A 24,732-nucleotide genomic window follows, 5' to 3' on the forward strand; every position below is an offset into this window, starting at 1 on the left:
CACTAGACTGATAGAATCAATAGACTGATGGAACCAATGAATATTGGAGCCAATGAATATTGGAGCCAATGACAAATGTGCGGTCTTTTCGATGATGGTGCTGCCTTTTTCGTTGTCGGTGCTTCCAAATGTGCTGCCTTTTCGTTGTCGGTGCTTCCAAGTGTGCTTCCTTTTTTTTTTGATGGTGCTTCTATTTTTTTAATGTTGTTTTGACTCTAGTATTATAATAAATTGTTCTTGATTTGACTAGCGTATTATTCCATCCGGTGCATGTATATAAGCGCGTCCTAGACAGCAGGACGCTCAGTTTGTTTCTGACGACGGCGGTGTAAGGATCACCTAGATTGTTTAATCTGGTGCATAAATCGCGTAATTACCTGTTCTTGCGAACTCGATGGCATCTTTACCGTCTTTAACGTTGAACTCGGAGGTTGTACCATCGACTACGGGAACCTTATCGTCAGCTACGACGGAGAAGGAGCAGATCCCGTTGGTAACGATGACGTCAACATTGGAGGGGATTTCAACAGATGTGATACCACCAGCAGAAGAGACTTTAATGTCGGTAGTGCTGACTGTACAGGAAACCTCGACGAACGCTGTTTCGCCCTCGATGGAGACTTCAATGGATGGCGAATCGTCAACTAACGAACATCGATGTCGTTACTGTGACAAGATTTTCTCAAACATCAGCAATGCTCGTCGACACGAGAAGAGAGAATGTGCCAAGAACCCTTATCGTAAAATGTTTGGTTGTATTAAGTGTCGCAAGCAATTTACAAGAAATGCTAATTTGAAGCATCACTTGGAGACATGTAAAGGACCTGCAGTGCGGCAGAAAGTAAAGGTTTCTATACAACAACGATGCATTGATGTGCATAAGAGTATGCCTGGAAATGATTCAGTTGCAGTAACAGCGACATCTGGTTCGGGTTTGTCTTCAACTAGGCATCCTTGTGGCTACTGAGACATGACGTTTGCATTTGCACATGATGTACGGAGACATGAGAGGAGTAAATGTACGAAGAATCCTTCTCGCATGAAGTTTCGCTGTGACGAGTGTCATAAATGGTTTACTCGAATTGATAATTTGCGCCAACATTCGATAAACTGTAAAGGTGAAGTCAGTGCGCCTACTGCTGAACTACCTGCAGCAATTACGACTCCTGAGTTTAGATTGGTGACTCGTGAGCGTACAAGTAAAAAAACTGATGTGCAGCAACCGATTGCTGTGGCATCTGAACATGAAAATAAACATAAGACTGTGATCGGAGCATTACAAGTGAACGATAATGGCTTCTACTTGGCGCAGTCTGCATTTCGTGGAACATTGAAAGACTACTATTATCCAAGTACGTTAAGTGAGTCAAAGGACATTTGTAATTTTCTTGATGATATCAGACAGGACATAATCAATCAGCTTACTGATGACGTAGCAACAAACGGACCTTTGAAATATAACTTGTGGTTGGACTGTATATATGGAAAGCCTTATCCGTTCGATGACAAAGTGAAGAAGTGTGCATTCAAGACATCGGCTGCAGTAATTTACAGTTCTAACGATATCAAGCAAACTGTTAAACAAGGTATCCAGAAACTCTGTCAAGAAGAGGAGGACTATGTCTGTAAAGGATCTGGCTGGACTCTGTCTTGTATAAACCGATTGGAGCTAAGAATTAGTCATTTCACGCCTATGCGGACCTAAATGTTTGTAAGATTGCTAACCTTCGCAGGTGATCCTGTAGTAAAATAGAAATTATGTAATAAATATTATGTTTGTAAAAGAACTTGCAGTGTTTTTATTTTCGAACCTGTTACTATTATGTTAAATTGATGTTATATTTCCTTTTTTTTGCATCGTCCTAGATCGTACCAAGGACCTTAGTCGACCTAATCAATCAGTATATAGATTACAAATTTATTTAATGAATTTTGGAATTTTTCCCGAATTTCTAGATAAATAATTACGGATTTTCAAGATGGCGGCCAAATGACAAGATGTCGGGTGTCACAGCAATAATAAATGATTACTGCACTCTGGCGGATAAGAATTAAACTAACATGGCGTCAGCGCACTCTCGCCGACGATACACTGATGATGGCTTCCAGCAGACGAGGACAAGATGGCAGACATGACGTCATACTACCTGACGATATATATGCTTTGAAAAAAAGTGGTGGGAGTCAGTATGCCTACAGCCACCGCGGGGGGAAGGATCGGTCGCCATTTTTATTTTTTTTGCACTCGTCGGGTTTGAACCGAGGACTCCGAGCTCCGTGTCGTTAATGTATGATTTTTAAAAAAAATTTATTGAAATTTTATTAAATGAATATTTTTATAATTTTAAAAAAAAATTTCATTAAAATCGGATAATAAATAAAAAAGTTAAAGATGGCGGCCGTAACGGAAATTGCAACGGTGACGTCATAATCCATGATGACGTCAGAGGCTTATCGTAGGCTGTAGACATGGATGCTTAAGCCTACATATGGACATTTCTAGCCGCTGGGATTTTTAAGGACTAAAAACGGGAAATTTTCCCTCGAAACGGGAATTTTTCTCTCGAAAACGGGAATTTTTGAATTGTGGAATTTTTTGAGATTTTTTGGCGGAATTTTTTTTCACAGAAATTGAAATTTTGGCGATTTTTGAGGAATTTTGGGCAAATTTTGCCCAATTTTGGCGGATTTTGACACATTTTGAGGATCAAATTCAAGGTCAAGGTCAAAGGTCAAGGTCACAACCATCCAAGATGGCCGCCGTGACGTCACAATCCAATATGGCGGACACCGGCACCGGCACCACACCCAGAACCCGTGTGCCAGGAGCCCCTATCCTATACTACTATCCTGTTTGAGAAGGTGAGGGACAAATTTAGTGGCAACACATCTCATTTGCAAATCCTCAGTCGAAATCCGCTGGCACAAACTACACTCACTCCTGTCTCTTCTGAAATTTCATCGATCATGAAACTATGATTCTCGCTGTTTTTTAGCGGATAGTTTCAATGTTTTCATCGTTTCAAGATGTTTAAGGGCGCCCAAACTGAGCATGGTTTTCAACATTCATCTCGCCACGTTTAAAGTGGCCAAACCACTCGAAAACTTGTGCGTGGTTCATAGCATCCTTCTTGAAAGCATGTCGTGCATTTTGTAAGATTCTGTTGCAAATTTTTGAAGCAGGAAACCAAATTTCATACACACTCATTGTTATTTTTATTCTGCCATAGCGATTTCGCAGACGGCACACGAGAACAGTTTAAAAAAAAACTGCAATCAAACATTAACCTACGAACTGATGCCATCTGGGCAGGTTTTTAGTGAAGGTATCTACTAACCCCATCTAGCGGGAGAACTCTCTACTACATCTACGAATGGCAGAGCACTCTCAGTTCATTATTTTGGGTCACCCATCGTATTCGTAACGGTTTATTTTTTGTGGCATATGGCCTGGGTTCGACTCTGGTATATGCACTAAAAATATTTTCTGTGGTGCAAATGTTACTATGGTAGGCTAGTGTTCTTCTCTCGTTCCATTTTTCGAACTTTGAAGCGACTCCAACATGTATTTGACATGTACTGGGTTATGATTACAACCATGTTTTTACGTATTGGCATTATGGCCGGGAAGCGACGGCCTGTGTGCCTCGATCGAGCACTAGTCGCTATGGCTCCCAGATGCTTCTGCAAGCTTGCGAATCCCTCCCCATGCGCGAGGTCAAAGTATTTAAGGCAACGAGGCGCCTGCCTCTAGCCTTGAATTTTTTAAAACCTGTAGTTAACATGCTCGAAATTAGGTATATTATTACTTTTAATTACACATGTATTGGAAGTTATTTTCTACGTAAGGCAAACATAAAATATAAATTTGGCAGGGGGGTATCGAACACGTGGCCCTTACCACATGAGTCACTGGCACTTGGTGTGTGCTAACTCATTTCTCATCTGTCCTGCTGTTCCATGTAATATTGAGGTTTTTAGTTGTTGAATCCTTAATCTTAGACTGTTTAATATAATACATTTAATTAACTCTGTACTGCCTGGTATCAAGCCGCAGACAGAAATATTTTGTATCAACCAGTAAATTAAAAACTTTTTTGATAACTTTTGGAATTTTCCGCAAATTTATAGGTAAATATTTACAAATTTAAAAAAAATGGGGGACGCCACAGAAAAAAACAATTACTATAATTCTAGCATATAAAAATTAAACCAATATAATAGCAGCTGAAAACAAAATTTAGGATTCAAGATGGCTGCTATGTCATAATACTGCCTGACGTAATATATTCCCGAAGACTTCTGTTTACAACTGCCACAATTTTACTCTCAAAAATCTATGAACGTGTAGTCTATATCTTAATTAAGTTAAAATTAAACTAGTTAACAACGAATAATTTTTATAACCTATAATATCTTGTACCCGAAATGGCAAACTTAGGTTTAATTTTTTCACCTTCAAGCATTATAAGAAAGCATTTGGGTGTATGATAGCTAAGGAACGAAAAATTCGAGTTTTCAATTACCTCTAATGTAGATTCCACAATGCTCTGTACACTCGGGCAATGTGACCTGTTCATTGGCTGCCAACTGGGTAGCCTGTAATTCTGTAATTCATTAGTAAACGATTTCTCATTGGCCAAAATTATTCCTTTTAAAGTGTGTGCTAATAGCACAAGTAGCTTAAATGTATAGTTATTTCAAAGTTATCCTATCACCAAATGATTACGTGATTTCTTCCGGTAACTAATAAAAACCAATAAAAATTACTAGATTTTATAAAAAAACAATAAATGAATTTTAATAGCAGAAAATGTTGACGCTACATATATTTCATGTAAAAATCCCGATAGCCTGATCAATTGAGCTAGCCAGTGTCAAGTTTGAACAAGCTGAGACTTGTCAGTTGTAGAGGGATTGTAAATTTTGAAGTGAAACGTTTTTGCTGAGGGGACTACAATTTTGGATTGTTACGAAAATTCCGATCGCATGAAGGGAATAGTTAGGTACGTGGTGGGGGAACCGGTAGAGCAGGAGAGTGCGTCAGTGGCGACGCCATTCTAACGCATGCACTAGAGGTCGAATTGGGAAGATGGCAAAAGAAGGGAGGTGATAGGTACGTAGAGTAGCATGCTATATGCTAGTTATAACGGCCGGAAAAGGAGATGGCAGGTGAGAGGTAGAAATGACGCAGTAGTGATGCTACGGAATTTCCGTAACGCTGCTTGTGTTAATCTAATCCTCAGTTTTCATAACTGCTAACGATTGACGGTACCTTGTTTCTTTAGTTTTAGTCAATGAGTATAAATTTGGTTTATTCATGTGGAAAAGAGTTATTGATTTGAGCAATTAATTTATTTAGAGGTATAATTGATTTTTATGGGAATATTATGATTTAAAATGTAAAAACGATGTATAGGCTTGATAGGTTAGCTATATAAGAGTAATATATTGTTTGGTTTGTGAAAACTGTGATTTGAAATGTCAAAAGGGTTTATAGACTTGTGATATAGACATTATAAGTGTAATTTATATTATATTGGAGTATTTTTTTTTAAATTTTGGATTATACTCGCATCCTTACAATTCTCAATTATTATCACTTGTTCAATCGAAAAGAACTAATAATTTATCTCTATCTTTACTTAACTAGCTGCATGACCTATGATTCTCTGCTTACCCATAGCGATCGGTGGAAAGGTTTTGAAGTTGATGCGCTGCAGCGCCATCTGGCGGCGAGTTACAAAAAAAAAAGATTAGCATTAAAACCTTCTCCATGAAAAAAAAAACACTTTGGCATTGGCCAAACGGTGTCCGAGTTTGTCATCGTCATAATACCAACATCCAATTGTATATATATTTATAGATAGGCAAGAAGTTTCCCGCGTGTCGCGCGCGGACTCCATGCACACGCGTGCAGTAGGGCGCGACGCCGGCGGGCACGCACCTCGTAGTCGAACTTGCTGTGCTCCTGGCCGCCCCACGCCACGAACATGCCCCCGTGGCCGGGCACCACCTTGCCCGGGATCATGTCCCCCTCGTGGAAGGCGCGCCCCACGAAGATGTCCCCGCCGTCCTGGTCCTTGCCCGCCCACACGGCGCCCGGGGGCACCCCGCCGTGGCCCGACGGCACCCACATGGCCCTGCGACACCGCAGCACACCGTCCTCGACACCCTTCGCGAGGACACACCGTGGCATCGTCATCTTTCAGCTGCGTGTCGGTTGTTATGACACCAATCACCAGAGACCCAGAAAATTTGCGGGTTCAATGACTTCCAGGATGGACTGCAACATCCTCTACACACTCGGGCAAATGCCGACTGTTCATTGGCTGCTGACTTGTGAGTCGTCTCGACTGGGTGGCAGGTGATTCGACACTTCTGTGAGTGAGGGTCTCTAATTGGCCCTCAGTCCTCCAGATTAACAGTGAACCAATGACAGAAGCAGCACTAAGGTATAATTATTTGAATTTTAGCATAACACGAAATGAACCCGCGAATTTTCCGGGTCTCTACCAATCACAGTAATTCAGTGCGGCAGCAAACGCTCGGTCGAGTAAGGCAACGACATCTCTCACAGACGGCCGCCAATCACAAAGGAAAAAAAAAAAAAAAAAAAAAAAAACGCTGGGGCGGGTATATAACTTGTTGCAGTCTAATACGCGTTCAAAATTTTTTTCGTGACTAATGCCTCCCCCTATAGACATTCGCAATTGCAGTTTTGCACTGTTCGGCATGGGGAAAAAAAACATCCAAGAACGCAAATTAAGAAATAAAATTGGAAACATAAACCCCACAGAGAACAAGCCTAAATCAGCTACGTCAAACGGTTAAACCCAACAACATACCTAAACACTGACCGGGAAAAACTCGCGGGTTCATTTCGTGACGTGCTGAAATTAAAATAATTATACTTTAGCGCTGATTCTGCTATTGGCTCACTGTTAATGCAGCACTTCAAATTAGAAAAAAACAATTTGACGTTAATATTTTTTATATTTCGATAGAGACTGAAAAAAAAATTCGCGTTTTCAATGACCTCCACGACAGGCTCCAATGTCCTATGCACACTAGGGTTAAAGTACCCTGCTCATCAGTTGTTCAATTGAGATTTATTCCTTTCTTTATGATGGTTTCCAAGTAGCTTACAGTTTTTCACATAAATTGTGGGCCAATCATGGAAGTAGTTTAAATATAATACTTTTTAATTCTAGCCAAATACGGAACAGATCCGCGAATTTTTCCGGTCTCTATGTATCGTGATGGCAGTTTAAAAAGTGACGTGTAACGAAAATAACATAGAATTTGAAACACTGGAATACCCGAGTTGCGCATATAGTGAGAATGAATTCGAGCGAAAAACTTCCGTTGCAGGGTTTCTCACGTGTCCCAACAAAGCCTATCCACATTTTTACACTGTTAAATAATTATTTCATCTGGAATAATTAATATCTTGTTGTAGTATGTGCTTCCTCATTGATTGAGAAAAGTGCAGCATGGAATTTTAACGCCTTTCAGAGATTTTGAGAAAATTCATGTTCCAAATAAGGAAGAAGTGTTTTTAAGTATAGCAAAAAGTTTAATGCTTCGAAGATAAATTTTTCTGAATCATTATATTAAAGAGATCAATGTGGAACCTATCTTTTTGTAATATGTACTTTAAAATTAAGCTATAAGGCCTCGTTTTTCCCATACATGTCTTTTTAAGTGGCAGCGTTTTCTGTACTACTCGATCTGTATACGCAGTGATTTATCACGAAAGAATCTGATCGCACACTAGACTGAAATACGGTATATCTGCGCCAGCAATTTCTGTTTTGTGATTGACGGCCGTAAGCAAGAGAAGCCATTACCTTATTTAGCCGGGCCGATTAGGAAGCGTTTGTTTCCGCACACAATCGCTGTGATTCGAGTGCCGACATTGGGCGTTTACCTGAAAGGAACTCAACCAATCACGAAACACAGATTATGCTACATTGTTTTGACATATACCTAGTCTAGATATAGTTTAACCATAAATATGTGACCTTATCTATCCATCCATTATGAATTTTGTCAGCTCTAGAACTAGACATTTTTCCGATGGCTTAGTAATAGTTGTATGGGACGCGTACAATTATCTTCGAGCTGTTAGAAAACTATGAAAAAAAAGTGACATTTTCTTTCAGTACTGGCCAGATATGTGTAAACATCTAACCTCGGTATAGTGAAATTATATAATGCTCAGAAGTTTTCATGCCATCGATTGACAAGTATGTAAGATATCAGTAAAAAATTCATACATGAAAATTAATGCTAGAGTCGAAAAAAAAAAAACTAATTGACTCGCGACAAAAGTAGAATAAAGAAATATGTTTAAATGCAACCTTGTAAATCTTTGTAATATACACAAAACAGCATCGTTGGCAACAATAGCGGAGCTAAAACACTTCAACACGCAATAATTATAAATAATTAATTAATCATGAAACACAAAAAACCATAAACACGCACATACCCCCAATAGCTAGGGTTATAGACAAGCACACAGATAAACATATATATATATATAAATACACACACACCTATGAATCCCGTAGGCCTCTCATATTTTAGAGATTTCTGAGACAACCTTGCAGATGCAGCACCGTGGTTACGCATTTCAGTTCATTTGACGACTTCCGTTCCATTCACGAAATTACTACTATAAATGGCCATATACTGAGTTCTAAGATGTTTACACATAAAAAAAGTAAAACTGCTTCCTCGATCAAGCCTGCTATTAAGGGCCTGGTCATAAAAAATTTCCATCATCCACATTGTTCTGCAACACCATGATCAAAACTTATCTTTGGAGACCGGAAAATTCCGCGGATTTGTCTAGTCTCTGGGTAGAATTCAAAGGTGTGCTCAATACATTCTTGCTTTCCCATTGGTTTAGTTCTTAGCGTGGATAATTTTATCCTTGTTAATCGGCACTCTCTGATTCGCTTACTTATCTCCAAGCTAGGCATCATTGGCTCGCGGTCGTAGAGGGGCGTATCTAAATAACAGCGGTCCAATAATTAACACGGTGCGAGAGTGAAGGCTGCATTCTAACTTGTGACTTAATGCATACGCAAAATTCCTTATCTCTACTAATCTGTACTATAACGTAAAATATGGAAAACCAGAATTTTTTCAGGAAGCTGTGTCCCAATGACATCTACATGACTATGCAAACCCTATAACATACCATAAACACACCGAGGAGTCACGCTGCAAACGCCCTATTTGTGGAGCCACGATAATTCCGCGGGTTCATCTGGCTGCAAAGTAGACTTGAAACACATATACATATGCTTCACGATGATTGGACTACAGTGCTCTGGTCGACCCTGAGCCAGTTATATACAAGGAGAAGATGTGGCTACCCAATGACGTGTAAATGATGTTAGCGACCAAAAAAAGAAGTCTAAAAAAGTTTTATTGTGTATAGGCAAGTTGAGTCTAGCCTGGAGTGAAATGAATCCGCGAAATAACCGTGGTTCCAAATGCATGGTACCTTCGACCCAGATAATTGATGTCCCTATATTGAAAGTTACTAATATCATTACATCTATTTCAAGGCGTAACTTAAGACTGGAAATATTCAAAGAATGAATTCATGTTAGACTAAGATATAAATACCTATATCTATGTGCTGTTATACTATTGGACCACAGTTTACCTCCTGAAATCGCGGCCAATGAGAAACATTAAAACCAAGAAGAGTCGAATCGCAGGCTGCCCAGCTGAGACGTCAGAAGTGTCAGCAGCGAATAAACAAGATTACGTTTGCCTGAGCGCTCAGAATACTCGCAGTCTATGCTGGAGTTCATTGAACCCGCAAATATTTCCAGTCTCTGCTTAAACGTAGGGCAGGTTATTGTGTAAAAAGAAAAATGTGAGCGAATCTTTCATTACTCGCCAGTAATGTGTAACATCTTACCTCGGAAACGAGCAAATTCTAATGTTGCAAATACACTTATAATACGAAAATCGGATCCAAAATTTAACGCAGAATTCTTCAAAATAACACCGAACATGATAATTATACGAAAATTCTGTTTAAATTACATTTCTGGACGCGAATCATATGTAGTTTCCGCACCCGCCTCTAGAATTCGCTGTCGGGCACTTACGTCGACTATAGAATAATTTTATAAGAAGACCGAAATTTTAAACTGTGTAGCGAAACGGTTCTGTTAAAAGTGTAAAAGACTTGAACAAAACATGAAATCTCGGTTTTGAGGTCGATTTCAACATGGAATTTTGTTTAAATACTGATCATTCTTTTAAAATTCGTCAAACAGCTGATACTATAAAGTTTTTCATTGGCTTTGTGAACATTGGATCCCGCCATCTGCTATGATGGCAGCTTCGTGGTTAAACATTTCCGTTCACTAAATTACTTCTACCAAATACCATTTACCGGGAGCTAAATATATACACATTAAAAGTGCCGTGTACGGAGCACTAAGATGTTACACATCAAAAATCAGAAGGCTCGTTATGCTGCAATAAGTTACGCCAGCGCCATGGTTTTCTGCCTTGTGATCTGCCGTCTGCGGCCATCCAGAATGCGTTTGCTGCCACACCGAAGATCTGAGATTAGTGCTCTGCTCAGACTGTTTGCTTAGTCAGACAACACTGCGACACAGTGTGCCGCAAACTGTATTATCATAGCTACTGCGGACCTCGTGGTCCGGATGCCAGAACCCAGCATCGAACCGCGGGCCCGCGAAGAGTTCCAGGCTGCGGAGTGCCGCCCACTACCTCTTGTTGTGAAATAGAGTTTATGTGTAGATTTCTGTGAAAACGATGATTAGTGTGCCGATAGCGGGCGAGTTGCTCACATAAACTCGACCAATCACGGATCATGGGCGATGTTAGTGTTTTAACACACAAGTATCGAAATAATGTTGTGAAGTTAATATATATATATTAATATATTAATATAATATATATTAATATATAAATAAAATATATTAATATATTAATATAATATATTAATATAATATATTAATATATTAATATATATATACACACATACACACGTTCCTACGCACATGGATGGATAATGTATAGGGGCTGGAAAAATTTAGCGTTTTTTTATTACCTCTAGGATTTACTCCACAACCCTTTGTATACGCGGGTAAAAGTCATCTGTTCACTGGCTGCCGACTTGTGAGAAGTCTTAACTTAGTACTCTGTGATTCGGTAATCATTTAGTTGAGTTTTCCCAATGGCCAAGATTATTCTCCATAACCTTTGTGCTAATAGCTGAAGACAGAGATATAAACATTTGAATTATATCCCCTCGCGAAATAATTTCATCAAATTTTCCGATATCTAGTAATTATAGATACGGAAATTTCAGGTAATCATTTAGTTGCAAGTTAGAATGTAAACCTTCACACTCTCGCACTGTGTTCGTGATTGGACCACAGTTATTTGGACACGCCTCTCTACGACCGCGAGCCAACGATGCTAAGCTAGGAGAGAAGTACGCGGATCAGGTAGTGCCAATTAACAAGGCTAGAGTTGTTCATGCTGAGAAATAAACCAATGGGAAAGCAAACATTGGTTATGCACACCTATGACTTCGAAATTTACCCTGAGGTCAGTCAGATAAACCCGTTACTTAATAATTAGGGGCATGCATATTTCACGAATATAGATTCCGAGAATAGCTTAAAGTAAATCACTGTAGCATTGGGTGTGTTTCGAGAGTTTCTTTCAGCTACATGTCGATTGTTGAAACACCAATCACAGTGTTCAGTGCGGCAGCAAACGCATCCTGAGTGGCTCGGTCAAGTAAGTCAACGACTTCTCTCGCAGACGGCCAACACTTACAAGGAAGAAACTGCTGGTGCGAGTATAACTTGTCGCAGTCTAATAGGCGTTCAGGTTGTTTTCGCGAAAAATGCCTGCCCCTGCTGATAATGTTTAAACACAACTCACGTTATTAACCGCTGGATATATCCGCACACGGGTGGATGCTAGGCGCCTTCGCCGTGCAGGGCTGCGTTCTGGAAACCTTTTATCTCCGCCTCCCCGACAACGAAGCGGCCGCAGATAAGGAGGACGGGCTCGTGACGCGCCGGCAGCAAACACACTCCACTCCTCGGCGGAACAGCGGACCAACTCAACTTGCACTTGGGTTTTGAACTATCACTGACGGGTGGGCGGCCCCCTTCCAGAGCGACAATCCGAAGATGATTTGAGTTGGTGACTAGGTGTGTGAAAAAAATAGTTTAAAAAATTGGTTGTCTGTAAAGTCGGTTTACGGACGACAGTTTAACATGACAACGTCATAGCAAAACATTAATTAAATTATTGATCCAGAAGAAAAGGAAATATCATATTCGGCCTGAGACTGAGCCGTAATAGCTTTTTGCAGCCAAACCATGTAGGCATTAAAAATATTATATTCTGCGAGGAAGCATTTTTTTTTTAAATTTTTCTATCTTTTGTATGATAAAATCTACCTCTGCATACTTTTATGAATAAAATTTAATCATTTTTATTGAATTATCACTATTTTGTATGGATACAAAGAAGGAGTCAAATGAAATGTACAATTTAATTAATAAATTTACTTTTATTTGCATTCATTAATTTAAATATATTCATTACTTTTGAAATGTTGCGTGCGCCGTATTTATTTTCACAAGTACAAAAAAAATTCGCAGCTGCCGGGATTCTAACCGACAACCTTTGATTAGGATGTCAGCCATGATAACCGCACGGTCACGAGGCCATATTAAAATAATTGTTTCAGATGTTATAAATTAATAATATTCCACGCACGATATCTGTTTGAATTTCTTTTAACTAGCATATTCTCTGTTGGACTCGAAATATTTACACGCTCGTGGACTCATAATTATAATACGGTGTGTGATTTAGTTGATCAAATAATAACTCATGGCAAATAATTACCAACGTCAAACTAAAGCGTGAAAAGTATACCAGCAATAAATATTTAGTTACACAGCTAAAACAATACTCATACAACACTGTTTAAATATACTTACTGATTTACACTAGTAATTAAAATAATACGTACTTGTAAGAACGCCATTTCCTTGCGAATATACTCCCGTGGCGCGGTGCACAACAATAACCTCGAACCCCGCTATGTTGTCGTCTGCCCCTAGCCGTGTGTGGCGACATGCGCAGGCGAGATCCAACCGGCGCGACCCGCCTATCCCTTCAGCATGGCGGGGTGACACCTGAGCAGTACGCCGCCACGTGTCGGCCGAGTTCTCTGTACCGTCCGCAACATACCAGAGAGATGCCACGCATGCGTAAACACATCCGTAATCTCGCTGGGGTGGCTGTGAATAACCAATAGCAGTCCGCGGACCAATGGCCGGCCTGTGGAGTCGTTATTACGGCTATCGGGGTGAAAGGTAGCCTGAATGTAGCTCGGCGCGTGGCAGGAAGCAGCTTCGTCGGCGAAGGCACCGCAGGGGAGCTCGATGTGCCATAGTAGCGAAGTGTAGACGAACTGCGGGCTGGAACTTGCGGAGATGTGGACTGCTGCGCGCGCAACGGAACTGAAATGCATCGGAACTCTGAAGGAAGACATCAGGGACCTTCAGCTGGGGCTACTGTAGGTCTGGCAGTAGTAGCCTCGAGCGGCGCGACCTTCAACAGTCTCGGGGATTTTGGGGGGCGATGTTGGTTCCCTCCCCCCACCCTGGCTTGAAAGGTACACTGCTGTTAACCTGAAGAAGGAAGATAAAGATGGCGCAACGTCAGGCTGCCTTTCGCTCCGTGCGCCCGCAGTTCGAGCCGGTTTACTGGCTCGTCTGCCCACTTCTGTTTTAACTGTGGCTGCCTGGTCAGCTGGGCTGGGCTGACGAGTGAAGTCGCCCGCCCCTGGTTTATAATAACCCAGGAGTTCCCAACTTTAAATGCGGGCCGCAAGGCCCAAGCACCCAACTCCAGCATGGTTGATTGTTCAGCCCCTCCAACTCTTCTTACCTGGACCCTTCTTCCCTCTTGTCCAGTAGTTACCTGCTTGCATAATGCATGATAATTGATCCCCGCATGACCCGGCCCAGGGTTTTCCCTGTGTCTATGCAGGTTTTACCTGGGTCACATTAGCTAGCTTTAAGCTAGGCGACCAATGAAGCGTCAGTTATGGCGCCAATCGCAGCCATGGCTGGCCAGTAAACCCCAATAAGCACACGATGCACGCGCCCTTGTCCTGCATGGTTAAAAACCCGCATGGTAGAGTGTATAGGCTTCGGCCTGAGACACACTTAGGTCCTCCCCTAACCTGGACCCTCCCATACACACTTAGAATTAACTTAGGCTAGGAAAAAAAATCATCCGTAGTGGGACATCCGTAGTGGGACATCCGTAGTGGGACATCCGTAGTTGGACAATTTTTCGTGCGTGCAGCCAGCGTTCATCGATTTATTAGACGTTGTCAAGTCAAAAAATAAAATAAAAAACACTGTTGCATAGTCTGGGTATCGTACGGAACCGAAAAGTTCATGGACATGGATTGACAAATAAGCCAAATCAGCTCATAATAAATAGTCGCTTAATGAAGCAGAACAACCGCAGCTATTGCTAGCTGCAGCCGCGCTGTCACCACGGCTATTACTGTCCCCTAGGCCAATGCCATACCAGAGCATCATCGAACGTCAGAGCCCGCCAGTAGTACCAGTGATTTGGACGTTTGCCATTTATATTATGACAAAGAGAAGAAGAAAGTGCGGCCATTTCTTACTACAGTTAATGAGCGGTCAGATTTTTTCTCAAATAATGTCATATAAGTTTTTTTTTCAGTGATTTTGCCTATTTATTCCAGCTATTTCTTCTACGAATGAATTATGAGTCAATAAGCTGAGAGGAGGTTATTATATAACACGTCTATAGCAAGTAGGGCCTCATATAACGTCACTGCTATCTCTTTTTACGTTATGAGCGCCTGATACAAAAGTCTCTCGGAGCGCTGGCTTTGTTGCATTACGGGTAATAGGGAGGGGGGGGGGGAAGTTCGTGGAGGTACAGATGTGGGTATATATATGCAGGCCAAACGTCCTACGAGCTAGGCTCAGGCCCATCGAGAAAAACTAAGAGACTGGGAGCAATATTTTGTCGTGCCCCCTTTGGATTGTAGAACTTACAACTTTTTTTATATTCTATCATTTTGAATTATGACATGAAGTCTGCCATATTGAAACTCCGTAATTAATTTAAAACAAATGGTGAATATGTGAAATTAATAAAAAAATTATTTATTAAAATTTTAATAAGAATGCACTTCATGTACGTTGGAATTCTTTGGTTTTAACCCACTCATGACAAAAAATTGGCGAAAGCTCCTTCCTCCATGGAGGCTACCAGCAGATTGACCTCCCACCACTAATGCCAAGGAATAATTATGCCAGCTAGTACGACATAATTATGACCATCTTCGATCCGCCATTTTGTTTTCGTCTGATAGAGTTCCCTGCTGCCAAATTAGTTTATTTTTTTCCTTTTAGAGTGCAGTAGTGTAAATCAAAAGAAAATCATAGCATCCGCCAACATTTCGGCCATCTTGGTCAACATATTAAAAATATGTAATTATTAACCCAGAAAATCGGAAAAAAATTCGAAAAGTCATTTTAAAAACCACCAATTAATAAATTGATTCGATGAATTTATGTCCTTGATTAGATTCTTGGCCGTTACAAAAATAGTAATTTTGCCTTAAAATATTTATTTAGAAGACTTCAATTTAACATTTTACGAAGAAAATCAAAGTTCCAGAAATAAAACAATGCATTTTTACAAACATTATTTATTGCATAAATTTTACACTAGTACAGGAACAAACAAGAAAATTATTCAAGTTTTTGTCAATTTTAAATTCCTTCAGTATTCCTTGAATATGAAGCGAGTCCTTTGCATGTGTTGACATATTTTTTCAAGGCTGTTCGACATGACAGTTGATCACCACATACCTATAGCACACAACTGAGCATTCTCAGGACAGCGATATATTTAATGATGCCTTGCACTGAACATGTGTAAAAACATCTTGTCACAGAAGGTACATTTTGGTCTTATTGAATGTGAAACCAGTCCTTAACAATTCTTGATGTGTCTTTCTAAGTTTCCATAGTGTATAAACTGGCTACAATACCTGTTGGACTGATATTTAAGACATTTAGAGTTATTATTACAATAGTGTTTTACATTCTCGTGAATCTTCAAGATTGTGAAAGTTACTGCTTTGTCGACTCTGGTTCCAGCTTGTTCGCTGGCTTGTGCTATTACTCTATCCTTGTTCAACAAATAAGAAGTTCACAAGCTGGCAGAAGCTGTTAATGTAATTTTTTGTAATTTTTTGGTTATTAATTTTTTATTAATATTATACTTTTATTTTTCTGGTATCAAAGGAAAAAAGTGACGGTTTTCTCCGTGTGCTCCCTATTATTCTTGTCGATATTTTGATGGTTTTATTCGTGTGTTCCTGATTATTCCCGTGGTTTCTTGAAGTGCTTCTGTCTATTCTGTGAAACCACTCTCTGCATGAAGGATTTTTTACCTAATGAGAAATGCCATTTTATCCAGAGTTGCAATTAAATTGTGAATTTCTGCTACTAAATCAGCACTTGCAATATTTTTACCAGGTGGAATTCAAAAAATAAACACCCATTACTCAGTCAAATAATAAGCTCTGAGACATCTGAGAAACACTAACAGGAAGGACGAACTTTCTTCTTCTTGGTGTCCATCGAAGAACTAAATATTTACTTTCAAGCAACACGTGGCATCATCTGTTGACAAGAATTGGGACTACTTACAACAAGTTTCTTTGAATGAGATAAATTACTTCTCGCAGCTGAATGGAGTCCAAGACAGTTAGAGCCAAGTAGTCTCGTAGCCACATATCCTTGTGTTCTGGAATCTTCGTAGTCCTGTAGCCTCACAGTCTCGTAACCTTGTAGACTCGTAGTCACGCAGTCTCGTAACCTCATGGTTCGTAGTCATGTAGTCATGATGCCTTGGATCCACGTATATTTGTAGCTTCGTAGTCAATTACTCAAGTAGACAGGCAGGCCTATAGTCTAGTATCTTCGTGGCCTCCTAGTTTTGTAGTCAAATAGTGATAGGTCTAGGTCTAATACTATTTGGATTCAAATACTTTTGACGTCATTGATTGTTGGAGTCAAAAACAGTTTGAACAAATGACTGTTGGAGGCATTGTATCCTAACATTAAATTAACGAACGCAACCTACTGAGTTGAATGTTCGTGAAAATATGTCTTTTCGTTAGATGTGCTTCTTTTTTGTTGAATGTGTTTCCAAGTTTGCTTCCTTTTTGAAATTGTGATTCCGATTGTGCTTCGTTTTCATTAAATACTTGAACTGCGTTAACGTTGTGTAGTCATTGCGTGTACATTGCGTAGGTTGCGTGTACATTGCGTGTATTGCGCGTCAATTGTGTGAACATTGCGTGTACGTTCCGTTTACTGTGTGTAGGTGTGTATTCTTTCCGTTTCCTGTGTGTATAGTGTATTCTTTCCGTTTCCTGTGTGTACTGTGTGTTGATTTCCTTTCCTGTGTGATTATGTGTTCATTGCGTGTATTGCGCGTACGTTGCGCGTATTGCGCGTATTTTGCGTATCAATTGCGTGAACATTGTGTGTTGGAGCGAATGGAGCTTTGGAGCTTTGGAGCTCTTGGAGCACTTGAAGCTGATGGGCAATTGGAGCATTGGAGCCAAATGTAGATGGATCTGATGGCGAGAATCGTAGCTCTTGGAGCCTAGCGTATGGTTCTCGTAACACAGCTTCCCTTTTTATTGTGCTTCCAAATGTGCGTCCTTCTCGTTAAATGTGCTTCCTTTTGTTGATTGTGCTTCCAAATGTGCTTCCTTTTCAATGATTGTGCTTTCAAATGTGCTTCCTTTCGTTGATTGTGCTTCCGTTTGTGCTTCCTTTTTGATGATTGTGCTTCCGATTGTACTTCCTTTTTTATTGTGTTTCCGATTGTGCTTCCTTTTGTAGATTTTTCTTCCGATTGTGTTTCCTTTTTTATGATTTGCTTCGAAATATGCTTCCTTTTTGTTGATTGTGCTTCCTAAGATGCTTCCTTTTTGTTGATTTTGCTTTCTATTGTGCTACTTTTTCTATGATTGTACTTCCTCTTTGTCGAATGTGCTTCCGATTTTGCTTCCTTTATCGTGGATTGTGCATAGTAAAATCTGTAGTGACTGAATATTTACTAGTTCCAAACCTCTAGTTCTCGACAAAATATTTTTCAATGTCTCTTGGTCCTTTAGTATGTAGGCTATAAAACATGTTACGATGGTCTAATTGACTGTAATAAGCTAACGACGAGGACATAAGGTTCGGATATATCTGGACTATACGTCTGACATTGTTAATGACCCCGGCCTCGTGGTCCGAAGATACTTAGTCTAGGGCAAGTGTACCGAATATGAGACCCTTTTTTAAAAATATTTATATTTTGTTATTAAAACCACTATTGGTAGATTTATTTATCTTAGATGATATATTATGTAATGCACTTTTACTTCAAAACAGGACTGAGCACTTGTATTAAAACAGAAAGTAATTAAAATACGAAATTTAAAAAAATGCGAAATTTTATGAAAACAAAAACTTGTTCATAATATAATACATCCTCTAAATTATGTTCCAAATTCCATATTTGATATTATTTAGTCACTTTTTGCACTTATGTTTGTTACACATAGGACACACAAAACATGGATCAGCTCCGCAATCTTCATGAGCCCACCCATAGCACTTGAGGCACTGCCGCCATTTCTCGCCATGTTTGTCCAGTGAGAAAAGGCAGCCGCATAACAAGCACTCTACATCATCATCACTTTCAGATCCATCGCTTTCATTTGTACTGTCATGCAGCGAAATATTTCTTCACTCTAGTCCTCAGAATCTACAGAGATGAATGATTTGGTAGTTATCCGTAATTTGTCCGTGTTGCGAGATCTGCTTTGTGTAGGTCTAGCTTCGTTTTCTTTCTGTTTCACAAGAACCAATTTCTTACTAGCTTCAGCCTTTTTCTTTCTTGCGACATTTTCATCCAAGCTTGTTTTATATGGCGATGATGTGATAACATTAGCACTGCCACATCTACTGGATGTTTCTTTTGATGGAAAATTTGGTAGTGTTGAAATATCCACAGGTCTGATAAAGGGCCTAACTGCACTGCTGCAACATGGCTGATCGGTCTGCATCGAAGTTTCTCTTGGGCGGCTTTGGTCTTCTCTACAAATGGCTGTATGTGAATTCTCTTGAGCTCCATTTTCTTCTCTAGTTTCTTGGCCATTTAATGATTCAGAGAAAGCACCAAATTCATAATCACGAAATATGTTTCGGTTAAATGGAAACAGGCCTGTTTTATTAAAAGAATTAACAGATATTTCCATTGTTGCTGCTATTTGGTATGCAGCATTGAAAAGTTTAGCCACTGTAAAGTTTGTTACAACATGATAAGGGTTTTGGCACAGCCAGTCTTCTACTTCTTGAGCATAATGTCTTGAGAGGGAACATAAAACCTACGTCCAACGGCTGCATCTTATAAGATGAGTGTGGAGGTAAGCAGATGATCGAAACGTGGCTTTCCCTGGCCTTCTCAAGAAGAGAAATAGTCCTGGTATGAGAATTATGTCCATCGCAAACTAGCAGGACTAGATCTTCCTTGGATTGTTTCACAAATTTTAGGAAATGGTCGAACCACATCGTGAAAATGTCTGTCTGTATCCATCCTGATGGATGATACGCTGATATTGAACCTGTTGGAGCACCACACATTAATTCATCCTTCATGTTTTTTCTCGGCCAGACAATTAAAGGTGGAACAAATGATCCCACTGCATTAATGCAAGCTACAACTGTAATTAAACAACCTCTCTCTGCTGATGTCAAGCACCCGACATTCCTTTTACCCTTCAAGGTGAAAACTTTTCTGTGCTTGTGATGTACAACAGTTATTCCTGTTTCGTCTACATCGTAAAGATGGTGTGGCTGGTCATCAAATATAAATATAAATCGAAAAATTTCGAAGCACTGTCAGGATTGAAAACTTTCACTCTTGTAAACGATGTTCCCCGAGGACTGCGGACAGATGGCTGTGGGTGACGCTTTAAAAACCCTTTTAACCACTTCCTGCCAGCAGTTATTTTGTCTTCTGAAAAAAGGATGTTTAATGCCATTCCTTAATGCTAACTGAAATGCTAAGCGCTTGATGTCTTTTCTCCTCAGTCCATAAAACCGGGAATCCATATCAACACAGTAATGCTCTAATTCCGATTCCAACTCATCTGTCAAAACTGGTCGTCTACCCTAATGAACGTTTACTAAAGGGTCAGGTGACTTATTTTTATCTTTTACGTACCGTTCAAGAGTTCCTTTTGAAACGAAAAAATATTTTGTGGCCCGCTTGTAGCCCATTTCACCTGCTCTCACACTTCGAACAGCAGCAATAATCATTTCTGGGTCCCATTTCTTGCGTTTTGGCAGGGTCATCTATGACAAAATAATTGTAATGATTACTACTCAGCAGGGCCTACATATCTAACTATGTTCTATTGCAAAATTTTAAGAGATTTTTTATAAAATTAAACTTATTAGTTACTGTTCTTACAGCGATAGTATTATTTTAAATCTAAGTCACCTAATATGAGACCCTTACTCCTAATATGAGAACCTATCTCAAATTAGGACACGTAAGTGGTTCATATTAGTCACCTTATAATGGCCGCTACAAAACACATCAACAAGGCTGAAATTTTAAACTGCCATAGTTCCTTATCTATACACATGGAAGCTTACTTCACTGCTCATAAGAGAGTATGAATGGATAATTAATATAAACGTACCACTATGTTGATAATAAAGCTGCAATATGCCACTCACGAAAACTCAAAATGAAGAATATCATATAAACTGTTATTCTGGATCTCGCACGCGTCAGATAAAAGTCTCACTCTATCCGTGGTCGGGAAATGGAGGCTGCTGGTAGTTCCAAGAGCGGCTGATAGGTAGCAGCTCTTACTTGTCCAGATAACCAAGGGTCTCATATTAAGGCCAGGTCTCATATTTGGGTCACCTACCCAATATGTATGGCTTTGTACATGAAAGGTTTAGAGGTTATTCTAAGTATCGATAAACTAGACTTACGTGTTTGGCTTATCAACGTTGTATTTAATTAGTTGGACAGGTATATTGTCTTGAGTTGTTTTTCGTAGAGAGAATGATTAGTAAACTCCGCGATAGGTAATGTAAATAGAATATATCAAATTTATTTAATATTTAGTTATACTTTTCACTGGTCAAGATTCAAACCGAGAACAGGAATCCAAAGATTCAGTATGTAAATTAATGAGTAATTTTTTCGGTGAATTTTATAATTTTTCCCAAATTTCTAAGTTAATAAATACAAATTTCCAAGATGGCGGTCATATCGGTTCCCTGGAGGCTGGTAGTAGAGGAATTTAAGCATCTTTTATTCTTACCATCTTATTTATTGAAATTTATATTTTTTACATAAAATATTTTTTTTGCATCGCCCTGAGATCGAACCGAGGACAGGAATCGATCTAATCAGTCATGCATTTAATGAGTGAATTTTTTGGTAAATTTTTTGATTTTTTCCCGAATCTCTAGCTAAATAGTTACACAATTCCAAGATGGCACCCAAATTTCAATATGGCGGGCACCTCGATAATATTAAATGATTGCTGCACTCTAGCGGGTAAAACTTAAACAAATATGATGGTAATGCACTCTATCAGACAAGTACACACACAAGATGGCATCCACCACCAGATGAAAACAAGATGGTGGCAATGTCCTCTAGCAGGTGATGTATGTTAATTATCGTTCCTGGTAGCGAGTACTGAACTCAAAATGGCGGATCTAAGATGGTCGACAAGGTCAAAGTTCAAGGTCAAGGTCTAGGTCAAAGTTCATATTCACGGTCTAAGTTCAAGGTCAATATCTATGTCAAAGTTCAATGTCAAGGTCTAAGTTCAAGGTCAAGGTCTAAGTTAAATGCTAACAGTCGAAGTCAAAGGTATGGTAAACAAAAATTACACTAACATGACATCAGCGCACTCTGGCAGACGAAAACAAGATGGTGACCTCCAGCGGACGAAGACAAGATGGTGGACATGAAGTCGTACCAGCTGACGATATATACCTTGGTATTGGTGGTGGGAGGTCAGGCTTGAGATGTCTTCCGTGGAGGAACGATCTGTCGTTTTTATTTTTTGCTCTTACCGGTTTCGAACTAAGGACGGGAATTGATCTAATGAATCAGTTTTTTTATAAGTTATTTTTTGATGAATTTTGAATTTGTTTATTGAAATCTGTTAGTAAATATTTTCAAGATATCATCCTTCCCAATGATTGATACAGTGGTGACGTAAGTCAAATATTTTGGTGTGTAATAATACGTTTTTATTACTTTTTACTGTGAATTTTTTAAATATATTAATGAATTACTGGTTTACTCTCGTCGGGAATCGAATTGAGGACAGAAATAGTTTAAGTAACTAAACATTTGTAAAATACTTTTAGGATTTTTTTTTGTATTTTCTATCATTAAAATTATACATTTTCAAGATGAGGCCGTAACGAAACATGCAACTTTTATAGAATCCAATATGTTGGCCGTAACGAAAAATTTGAACATAGACAACATACTCAACCAAGATGGCGGGTGTATGGAGTCATGCAACTTTTACTTAATCCAAGATGGCGACCGTAACGATATGTGCAATGGTGGTTTTTAAGTTATTTGTTATTAAATTTTAACTAATTTTTTATTAATTTTAGTATTTTTGTTTTTACAATCGGAAAATATTTACTGATTTTCAAGATGGTGGACGTGACGTCATACTAGATGACGATATATACCTTGACCTAAGTGGTGGGAGGTCAGTCTGCCGGTGGCTCCCATGGAGGAAGGACCTGTCGTAATTTTTTTAATTTATGACCTCACCAGGTTCAAACCGAGGACTTCGAGTTCCATGACGTAAGTGTACATTTTTTATAATTTTTTTATTACATTTTTATTATTAAATTCGATTGATAATTTTTTTTAATGAAAATAATTTTTTTTCCCGATTTTCTAACAAAAAAATTACGGATTTTCAAGATGGCGGCCATAACGAAAATTGCAAAATTTGATTTTTAATTTTTTTAAATTTGTTTAAATTGATTTTAAATAATTTTAGAGATTTTCTCATTAAAATCGGATAATAAACTAAAAAATTCAAGATGGCGGCCGAAACGGAAGTTGAAACGGTAACTTCATAATCCAAGATGGCGGTCATGGCATCCTAATTCCTAGAAACGGCTTATCGGAAGCTGTAGACATGGATGCTTAAGGCGTTTTTAGGAATTTTTGTTCTTTCTAAGGCAAAAAGTATTTTGAGGTATTTCGAAATCCTAATTTTCGAATTGTCGAATTTTTTGGGAAATGTTGACGGGAATTGTTTCCAAAAAACTGGAAAATTTGGCGAAAAGTAAATTTGGGCAAATTTTGACCACTTTGGACCTATTTGGGTAAATTTTGATGGTCAAAGGTAAAGTTCAAAGGTCAAGGTCAAGGTAATCCAAGAGGGCCCCCGAGACGTCTCAGTTTGGTTGGTCATTGTCCAGCTCCACGATCCACCGCCTGGAACCTTGTCCCACTACTACTAACATTAGTGTAAATATCGAGGAAATAAATTCGAAAACTGAACTAATATTTTGGCTGTAATGTTTTCATTTAGATACTTTAAATACTCTCCTTAAATCCTATTAATACTGAAAGTTATTTTTAGAAACTTGTTCTTTTCTTTCTTACACACAAACTCTCTCTCTCTCTCTTTCTCTCTCTCTCTCTCTCTCTCTCTCTCTCTCAGAAGTTTTACCCCTTACTTACGAGTCGATATTTTTAATTGCCTAAGAAGTTTCACTTCTATCACGTGTATTGAGTTACACGTTATATTTTAATTTCAGCAATATTGTCAATATGATCCTTACTAGAAGTATATCCTATGACCCTATTTGATTTTAAAGAGCGTTATAAATTGCTTCACACTAACAAAAGAAATACTTATTTATAAAAGGTTTTACCATGCCTCAAAAATTTTCAGGTGATCAGAGAGGTAAAATATGAATCACTGCAAACTTTAAAACAACTAGAGATAAATATTTTCTAGGCTTTATGTGACATACCTACTACAAATTTCATTACAGATCTTACTGCATACTTTTACGAGAGGTTTATTCAAAATGTCCTAATGTGCCCTTAAAAATCAAAAGTATGTGATTATCTTCAGTATTTTTTAAAAATAATACAGCTATTTTTTCTCTGATATTTCGCGAGCATTTCCTGCCTAGAAATGTAAAAAAATTGAATTTTGTAATTTTTATTTCATTTTTATATTTAAGTAGGCGTAAAAGGAGACCCTAATTTTTTCCAAATTTTTTAATTTATATTTAATATATTTTTTAATGATGGGACTTTTAAGTCCTGGCAGGCATTTATCAAATGTCCAGCTCAACGAACAACAAAAAGGGCGCTCCAGACTGGTGCAGCGCTGCCGTATTAGTGCTGCAACCTCTCGGCTGTCAATCGAACTTCTTCGACAACTGGCAGAGCGGAGCTATACAGGGACCCAGAGGTCCCGACAGGCAGCATGTGGTTTCAAACATGCACACACTATTTCTA

The 24,732-nt window shown here is 39.0% G+C and overlaps 1 protein-coding gene across 1 annotated transcript in view; it reads right to left on the minus strand.

The window, feature by feature from the left end:
* LOC134527556 (uncharacterized) overlaps positions 1–24,732 on the minus strand; it is a 101,416-nt gene that overhangs the window by 47,103 nt on the left and 29,581 nt on the right. The window contains exon 5 of the mRNA XM_063360348.1: positions 5,948–6,143. Within this exon, the coding sequence (XP_063216418.1) occupies positions 5,948–6,143 (196 nt within the window). The remainder of the gene's footprint in view (positions 1–5,947; positions 6,144–24,732) is intronic.

Source organism: Bacillus rossius, chromosome 1 (genome assembly GCF_032445375.1).
Source record: "Bacillus rossius redtenbacheri isolate Brsri chromosome 1, Brsri_v3, whole genome shotgun sequence".
Classification (NCBI taxonomy): Eukaryota; Metazoa; Arthropoda; class Insecta; order Phasmatodea; family Bacillidae; genus Bacillus; species Bacillus rossius.